Below are 9,651 nucleotides of genomic sequence, written 5' to 3' on the forward strand. Positions count from 1 at the left end.
TGCAAGGTTCGGCATGGTGCATCAAACAACATAAAGTATTTAGGGTTTTTCTTACACGGGAAATCCAAACCGAGTCCCGCTAGAACTTTGGAAAAGGTCAAGGTTTAGCGAGGGGAAAAAGAAAAAGAAAAGGTAACGCCCGAATTTTCGCGAGTAAAGAAAAGAAAAAATTCAACTCCAAAATTCGGGGCGTTACAGTACTGGTCCGGAGATTTTTATAAATAAAAACCCGAGACTATAGAGTTCGTATAGAGGCGGTCTGGTGCACCACCAGACCGGTTCAGGTGACTCCCAGACCAGCACAATTAAGTTCTTTTCTTTCAAAACTTGTTGCATTTGACTTGGACTTTCTTGTGAGCTTCCCTACGACTTAAGCAAATATAGTAGCACATAATAAAATTGACTAAGTCTAGGAAACTCACCTTTTACTCGTAGTTTCTCTAGGATTTGAGTTACGGCCCAAACTAAGTCCAAAATGCATTTTTCTTTAGAAAATGAGTTAGTAACCAAATGAAATTGCTAGAAACATTGTAAAAGGTTTATGCAACATATCTAAAGGTTCAAACCTCATTTTTACCCTTTTACTCAGTTTATGCACTTTCTTGCCTCTTTTGAGCTCATTTGGACTTAGAAACCTCCAAATTGCATCCGAGTGAACCTATACTCATACACTTAGTAAACAAGTTAGTCCACGGTGCTGTGTTGGAGATTTAATCATCAAAATAGGTAGAAATGACTATCTAGCTCATTTCCCTTTCAGGGAGCTCGAGTCGACAGCCCTTGCATCCTCAATTGAACAACTAAAATATCGAACCGAATGCAACTAATTCTAAAATTATCAAATCAAAAACTCATGTGTCTTAATTGGTGACCTGATAGTTCTGTTGCGCTAACACCTGGTAGCCTCGTTTGTGTGGCCACTGTCTTGCTTGCGTCGCTGCCTGCCTACATAGGCGCATCACCATTATACGAGTATACATGTACAAATAAGATGAGCCTGTTGGAAAGCTTGTAGCCCGGCACGTTTTAGCTCGGCCTGATCCATTGTCTATCAGGCCTATGTTGGCTCGGCTCGATAACTATATCGTGCCTGGATCTTAGGTGTGGCACAACGATCTAAGCCTTTCGCGGTTTGGTTTTTTCCCTATTTTTTAAAAAATATCTATTGTATACTTGTGTATTGAGTACAAAACATAAAAACACATATGCTTAGTTGACTACGTGGGTATAAACATGGAGCTAATAATTAATGGTTCAAATTTTCACTTCTGCAATTTATTCTTGGACCGACGAGATTTGTCTCTTTGTTTAGTTAGCAAGAGGCAGAGCTACAAGAATCTTAGACCGTTCGCATCGATACCCCCTCTCCTAAATATAGGGGCAATATTGTCGCCCTAAAGCTACAAAGGTGCCCCCCTATATGGCCCTCGTTTAGGGGGGGAGGCACTCTCTCCCCCCTAGACCCCCTTGAATCTAGGGTGTCGCCTCGGTTAGGGGGACATGTAGAGGGCACTGCTACGGTGTATGTAGATAATTTAGAGATAATCGCTGCGAAAAAGAGAAAAATAGGAGAAAAATTTACGATAAACCGCCGCAGACAGTCTTAATAAACATACAACGATGAATGCAGTTTCTTGGTTGAATAGTGGAGCTACACACGCCAAAGTCAAGTAACAACGCGTGAGAGAAAGGAATCCTCCCCTCCGGCGGGCAGAAAGCGATATGGCCTCGCATGCCAAATGGAGAACGGCACCAATCGATGAGTTCTCTAGGAAGTTCCGTTGATTGAAAAAGAAAAGGATAACATAGGCACATAGCCGTATGCCTCCTGTCTTGGCACAAAAGCAGACAGCAATCCCAATCCAACAACTGTCGTTGACAGTTCCAAAGCTTTGAACTTTTTCTTTCTTTCTTTCTTTTTTCCATATCATTGGCATCAGGACAGTCTGTTTTACACAGCCCGTTCTCACTCTACAACTCATGCACTCAAATGCACGTTCACTATTCCCTATCCAGGCAGAAGAATATGAATATTAGCCGGCGGCTCAACGAGGACATCTTCCTCGCGAACGTATGCCAAAGAATCAACTAATGAAACACTAAGAGGTTGACGACAATGCTGCTGAGCGTTGACAATACTAGCTCCGGGCAAAACAACCCTCCCTTTCGGCCAGGTCCGCATGATTTGCGCGGACCAACATCTGTACGTCAAACAAGCAAAGGAAGTCAAATTGTCAGATTAACCACGCACTTATAAAAGCAACAAGTGGCACCCTAGTGAGCCGCAGCTGAGAAGCTGACGACTGGAAGACCAGCCACAAGGTTTATACCATCCAACTTGACACTAAAATCTTAGCGTGAGTTTGACACAAAAAAAAGGTACAAGGTTAGCTTACCATTCTTCCAATGTCCAATAGATGATCAACGACCCATTAATTGATGCCACGTGTAGATGAATTCGAGCGTGAAGATGTCCTCAAAGACCATACTGATCTTATTGGCTTGTTTACAAATGGATGCTCCAACAGTTTGATTGCTGATGGTCTGTCTTCTGGATTGGGTTTTACGCACTGACTTATAAAATCACGAGCATCCTTCGAAAGAGAACTTGGAATTGCTGGCGATTCCCCCTTACCAATCCTGTATAGAGCTTGTGTCTGCATAACAAGTAGCATGAAGAATGGGTTTAAAAGCATGTATCAATAGTTCAGAAAATCATGTGATATGGGTACACTCATAATTCGAAAACAGCAACTCGAATTTCCATAAGTCAGTACTAAATGCTCTCACCCATTCGAGGCCAGGATAGGGTATTTGGCGCGTCAACATCTCTAGGACAGTGCAACCAAGACTCCATATGTCAGCTGCAGGTCCATACGTCTTCTTTGGATTGACAACCTGAAAATTTAGATTTTAGTGCTTTCATCTAGAATGACCTTAAAGTGTAATCCAAATCATATATGTTGTCATCCATCAACCATGATTATCGCCACCACATTAAGTTCACATGAAACAATACCTATGTCAAACCAATGAATCATCACTTAATGACGCTAAATATCAATTCAGCTACTTCCGAGTAGCACCTCCAGGTCTCAGGTTCGATCCCCCTCGAGGTCGAATTTCGGACTTGGTTAAAAAAATCCCCTCGTTGTGCCCCGCCCGCTTCCGGGTTACGTCCTACGCGCCACCTTCCGGCTAGGCCGTTGTAGAGTGGGGCAGTGGGCGGTGATGGCCCGCTAGTGATGGGGGTAGGGTTCGGGGATTTTTCTTGGCCGAGACCATGTTTCGGTCTCTTCTTAATATAATACCGGAAGGACGGTCTTTCCCTCCCCAGCCGAGTTTTTTTAAGAATAAACTCTGATTAGACTGCACCAAATATTTGATAGATCTGTAATAACAACAGTGAGGTAGGGGCATAGGGCACTACTATTAAGAAGAAGCTCAATCGGAGCTCCGACCGAAAAAGGTCACGAAAGTTGTCCCCTGTGCAACATGAAGGTCCACCCCTTATAGACCGGATCTTTACCCGCTTTGAGCCCTCCCAGCCCCTACACAAGGATCCACGCCCCATAGGTCAATCCATCTCATGTGCACACAACCAGGAGAACCAGCGCAGCGAGTGACCTTTTTTAACCTCAGCCTGAAATTCGCTCCCACTGAAATTCGCTCCCACTAGGATTCGAACTCAAAACCTAAGGAGTGAAACTCAGACCACTTAACCAACTCAGCTAGAGGCTCTTTCGCATATTTCAAAAATTTAAGTCTATTACTTCAAGATGAATATTCTAGACAAATCACTGAAGGTAAACATAAGGCAAACAAAATGCAAGAATGTTCTAATCTCAAATCAGAGTTCATGGTGGATTGGTGGTTACCTCAGGTGCCATCCAATAAACAGTTCCTTTGCATGATTTAACTGCATTGAATTTGGTGATCTGAAAGGGAATTCATAAAAGAGTTTTGTATCAGAGAAAGTGGTAGCAGGTAAATTGAACCAAAAAAGGGTCAAATTTGCAGCATGCAATCGACCTCCTTAGCGAGTCCAAAATCTGCAAGTTTCACAGATCCATTGGCATGCACCAGAATATTTGCGCATTTAATGTCTCTGCAATATCACAATTCAAACCATAGTTCAGAACATATGCATATACAGTAGTACGTTGATATAATTCTGCAGTACTTGTCATATCAATGTGGAAAATACAGGTATTGGGCATTACTTTGTACGGCTCCATTTAAACTAATAGGCATATAATTGCCCATATCTCAAACTGAATGATACCATTATAAGTATAAGAAACTAATTTCATTACCTATGAACAATGTTCTTTTCATGGAGGTAAATCAACCCATTAAGGATCTGTCTTGTATATGCAGAGACATGAGTATCTCGCAGGCGATACCTCTGATACAGTAATGCAAGGGATCCTTGGGTCAGTAATTCAAGGAAGATGTAAAGTTTTGAATCTTCCTGCAATAGCAACACAGTTGGAGGGCCATCAATCTAATAGCCTAAGCATGCATGATGCATAGAGGGGGTATGAAGAAAACAATGAATTTCTGTTCATACGACATGCATATTATACCAACAGCATGATAAACTGAAGCTACTTACTTTGTCTGTTCCATAGTACTGCACTATATTCTCATGCTCAAACTGGCTCAGAAGTGCAATTTCCTGGAAAGATTAAAGAGATCAGATATGTTCTTTTGAGGAAAGTGAGCATAGTTTGCTAGCGAAGACATCTTAAGGCTAACAGCACACAGGCCGAGGGATCAAATCTCAGAAAATCACAGTGGAAGCCAAAAACATTGGCGTTATCTTATAGGCGGTCTCATGCATTGCCATCATGCCATGTAATCTTGAGACAAATTGACAGCCCATACAATGGCATCTCTTCTAAGTTATATATAGTAATTCCAAAATCCCTTAATTTGTGCATGGAGTGTAAGAAAGAAGAAAGTGTGAGTTAAAAGGCAGCAACAACTTGTATAATGATGCACAAATTGTCTTATAATATCAAATTTTAACTTATGAGGTGGTTGTGTTGCGAAAGAACAATTTCCTCTTAAGTCTTAAGTCTCAATTCCTGTATGATCTGCATGAGAAGGCCTACGAGATGGCCCACATGTACAGATGTACCTGACATAAATAACCTTTCAACCTATCACGAACTGTGCCATTTAACTTGAAGAACATAGCAGATGTAACTGATGATATGATGGGAAACTGCCAGTAATAGATTATATCTCTCGTATTATCAAGAAAAATATAGTGAAACAAACCTGCTCAAGCTGAAAGATACACTGCTTCGCATTGCTCCCTTTATCAAATAAGTTCACTTCTTTGACAGCAAAGAAGACACCCTCACTAATAATGACACAATAGCAGAAAAACGTGTAAGAGACTTCAGACTTGCAATGGGAAAACTAGAGCAGGCTAAATATTGAAGGCAACCATCCCTATTGCACAATGGCCAAAACAAATAAAGGACAAATGTTGTATTTCTTCATCCAGGGTATCTTGTTCCCAGAGCTGAATATCACATTATTATGACCAAAATACACATAATCAAGTAAAAATTCTTAAACTCATTTAGTCATTTCTAAATTTAAACAGAACCAAGGTTCTAAACGAACAGAAAATTTTGAGTGATTACCAATATTCTCTGCTGATCTAGAAGTCATGAGTGCAACATTTTGGTACACTAAGATGTCATGCTCCCATGTATGATTGAGGAAATGGTTCATTGAATTGCAGTTGAATGATTTTAGTTGAGATCTGAAAGCTTATTAGTTATTACTTAGGATCATGTTGGTTTAGCTATAGAAGGCTACATCAAATCAATTGCTACTTACTAGAAGATTGTGCTTAGTGTCTAACATTTAGAAATGGAGCCAGTAAGCTCTAATCAGCAATAGAATCAGTTTTGTGAAACCCACATTAGTTGAGGCTTCTAGCTGCACTTTACACTACGCTATGGAGTATATGGACAGTGCATAGCAGTTAGATTGATTATTCCAAGCAACTAAACAGCATGGAAGAGCAACTGAATTTCAAATTTAGAGCACTTACTCGCTGATGCCCTCGTAGACTGTCCCAAACGAGCCACTACCCAGGAGCATCCCTCGGTTCCATGACCGGATCCTCCTCCTAAACCTCCCGTTCGGTGAGATATAGAACATGGATTCAGTGGTGGTGCTTGAGGTCTCGTCATCGTTGGTTGTTGATAGTGAAGAAGTGCCAGTAAAGCCCTCGGACGACTCCTCCAGCCTGAGATCGTCCAACATTAACAATACCGCCCCATCCTCGTCGTCATCCTTCTCCTCTGCAGCCCGGTGTCCAAAACGACGGACAGTTCTGCTCGCGGGAGCGTCCTCTTTCTCATCCGGCGCGAAGGACCGCAAGATATCCCACGTGGATCCCACGCCGCAGACAGCTGGTAGCGCCATCGAAGGCGGCGGCTTGAGCACCGGCGGCGGGCGCACCCCCTTGATTCCTCCCTCCCCAACTGCCCTCCTCACATCGGGAAAGGTGGACTCGGGCGGCGGATCCAGGCGTGCCGGCCGCTCCGGAGCTTCGATTGGGCCGTCCCTTCCCGTTCCGGCCAGTAGCTCCGGGTCGGCGTCCGCAGCCTGGGCGGGCTCCTCGGCACCCACCTGACAGAAAGGCGAGTCCCGCTGAGGGGAGTCGTGGTTGGTGCGTGCGGAGTTGGGGGAGCCCGAAGCGGAGGTGGAGGATCGAACGGCCTTGTGCGCCTCCCAGTCGGCCAGCGGGATGGCGAAGTCGTCGGGTCCGGAGAGGCCGAGACTTTCGCACAGGAAGCGAAGGTCCCTGCCCCCGTCGCCGTTGCCGCCGATGCGAAAGCTGTTGACGACGTCGATGGAGCAGGCAAGGGAGCCGGCGAGCGAGGCCCGCCCGGACCCCGGCGCGGAGGCGACCTGCGGGGACGGCGGGTACTGGCAGTAGTTGGTGGCGTTGTAGCTGATGTTCTTGGACGCGTTGCGGCGGTCGAGCCGGCGGAGGCGGCGCCTGGATGATCCGGAGCCGGAGCCGCCCGACGGCGACGGCGCGGGGTCCTGCGCTGAGAAGGGCGGGCCCATCGGTGGCGGCCTCAGCTCATGGGCGCCCTGGAGAACGCAGGGGCGAGGATCGAGGGGAGAACACCGAAAGCGAGAGGCCGAGAGCTCGGCTTGGGGACGCGGGGAGACGGCAAGCGGCAAGCGGGGGGAAGTTTTTTTTTTTGTAAGTGGCCGCGGCTGAGGCTTTTGGGTTTTTCGGTGGGTGAGGTGGTGGAGGTGGCCGAGCGTATGGGAGATATTTAACTTTCTGCCATTTGATCCTAATAAAACCACTATTAGGATGGCACCTACAATTTTATCATCGGGAAAAATCTTTATTTTTTTACCAATTTAATGATATGGTTTCACGTGCCAGACTTGTCGCAACGAAGAGACCACATAAGGGCTTGTTCGGTTATTCCTGTCCCATGTGGATTAAATGATATTAAAAAAATTATGAAGATTTTGATTTGTTTGAGATTGAAACTCATCCAATCTCATTCAATCCACATGAATTGAGTGCAAAACGAACAGACCCTAAAAAGTTTAAAAATACCCTTATCACTTTCTTGCTTAAAGAGATCCTCGCAAAACTGATTGTTGCCATACTTCAAGCCATTATTGAAGCCTTGGCTGGACCAAATGCAGATATGTCCATCCTCAAAACCACAACGAGACCTTCTATAGTGTTTGCTTGATGTATGATGGATCTAGAGTTTTGGACCACTATCATGAACAGGGGAGAATTTAGAGAAATTTATCGGGGTTAGCAGATCCTGATAAATTTTATAAATCCTTTAGCAAAACATTGTTAAAGTTCATAAAAGTTTATATAATATAGCAAAGTTGTTCTTGATGATCTCGACAATATTTTTGGCTGGATTTGCCGCTGTCATGAACTAGAAGATGCCTCTATCCTCGTTGCCAGCGACAACAACTGAGAAATGCGTCACTCACTCAACGTGCAGTCTATGACAACGCATCTATCGGAGATGAAATCTCCGGCCGGGTGGCGGAGTGCACCCGCCCTAAATCCTAAGATGAGGAGGGGCCTAAGTGTTTTGCTCGTTAGTTGAAAAATGGGAAGAATACAAGAACACACAAGGATTTAGAGTGGTTCGGGCCGCCGGAGCGTAATACCCTACTCCACTGTGTGATGTATTGCATGAGAGATTGAGTTGTCTAGAATCACTTGGGCTAAGTGAGCCTGTCTTGTAACGTTGCATGCCTCCCCTTTTATAGCTAAAGGGGGCATGTACCAGAGTGCTGAGCCCCGACATGTGAGCCCAGGAACATAGCGGATGTAGCCACTGATATCTCCTGCTGGAGCAATCTTCTTGCGCCCTGACACCCGAGATCTTGTACAGTCTCGGCGTGCAGGGGAAGCTTCTCGCACAAGGGATGGTAAGCACAGTGCGCTGCATGGCACGGACGCACTCTTTGACAACAGACTGGACAGGTGCGTCGTCTGCAGGATGACCCTGACGCCGTCTGCCAGCAGAGAGGACTGGACGCATTCAGGGCCGGTCCTGACATTTCGGGGGCCCTAAGCAAAAATTTATATAGAGGCCCCATATAACTAAATATATGTATATATCATCTACACATCTACTAAATACATATCAGTAAAGAAACTGTATATAAGTTACTGTAATATAGAATATTACACATTATTGTTTATAAAATAACATTGGCTGAAATAATAAAAATTTACTTGTCACTTCTCATCTTATAAAATTTCTTCTAACATTTTTTGATACAAAATCATCGCTTATACTATTGATATCGATATCATTCAATAGCTTCTTCTCGATCATAAAGGCGTCAAACCATTCAACCTTTCTTGACTCATTGCTGATCTTAAATAATTATTCAGTAACTTCAATTTTGAGAAGCTTCTTTCACCAGATGCAACAGTAACAAACACAGTAAATAATATTCTATAAGCAATAGAGGCATTAGGATAACAATCCACAACTCTAATATGCTCAAAAATCTCCACAGCAGATAATGTGTCGTTAGGCAAAGTAAACTTTAGAATATTCAATTTAGAAATCAAATCATTTAACTCAACATCACATGAACCATCATGAGAGAGAGTGTTTGCAAATTTAGTGCAAAACTCTTCAAGTTCTCTATCATTTAGTGAGCTTAGTGTGCTTGAGCTCAATAAAAATCCAAATATACCTAAACATGGAGAGTTCTTCAAATCTGGTCCTCAAAGAAGTGCTCGCCATGTCAACTAATACCAAAAAATAGTTGACTTGAAAAGCTCTCTCATTTTCTAGAATTTCTTCGTGGCACCTACTTTCATCAAATTGTTTCTTTCTCACCGCTTTACGCTTTATTGGAAATGATGTATTTACACCAAAATCATTTGCAATATCTTTAACAATGGTTACCAGCGAGCAGCGGCTAGAAATTTTGGGAATAGAATAAATATATACCATACATATATATAAGAGTATATATCTATTTAGGTCGGACTGGGGGCCCTACTAACTTTGGGGGCCCTGAGCGGCGGCATACCCTGCCTACCCTCAGGGCCGGGCCTAGACGCATTAAATGTCGAGAGGGCACATCTTC

At 43.7% G+C, this 9,651-nt stretch overlaps 1 protein-coding gene across 1 annotated transcript; it reads right to left on the bottom strand.

Moving 5' to 3' along the window:
• Positions 1–1,903: 1,903 nt before the first annotated feature.
• Positions 1,904–7,202, bottom strand: LOC100272734 (uncharacterized). The gene is made up of 9 exons (NM_001147187.1): positions 6,080–7,202; positions 5,290–5,374; positions 4,619–4,681; positions 4,317–4,474; positions 4,033–4,108; positions 3,879–3,938; positions 2,791–2,898; positions 2,397–2,657; positions 1,904–2,201 (listed from the first exon to the last, which is right to left on the bottom strand). The coding sequence occupies exons 1-8, from the start codon at positions 7,105–7,107 to the stop codon at positions 2,433–2,435; spliced, it is 1,803 nt and encodes a 600-aa protein (NP_001140659.1). The 5' UTR covers positions 7,108–7,202; the 3' UTR covers positions 1,904–2,201; positions 2,397–2,432.
• Between the last annotated feature and the right edge of the window lie 2,449 nt (positions 7,203–9,651).

Source organism: Zea mays, chromosome 1 (genome assembly GCF_902167145.1).
Source record: "Zea mays cultivar B73 chromosome 1, Zm-B73-REFERENCE-NAM-5.0, whole genome shotgun sequence".
NCBI classification, from domain to species: Eukaryota; Viridiplantae; Streptophyta; class Magnoliopsida; order Poales; family Poaceae; genus Zea; species Zea mays.

Coding starts and splice junctions, on each gene's coding strand:
- LOC100272734 (NM_001147187.1), bottom strand. CDS start 7,107: ATGGGCCCGCCCTTCTCAGCGCAGGACCCCGCGCCGTCGCCGTCGGGC. Junction 4,682..5,289: donor GTATCTTTCAGCTTGAGCAG/GTTTGTTTCACT, acceptor TAATCTTTCCAG/GAAATTGCACTTCTGAGCCA. Junction 4,475..4,618: donor AGTACTATGGAACAGACAAA/GTAAGTAGCTTC, acceptor TTGCTATTGCAG/GAAGATTCAAAACTTTACAT.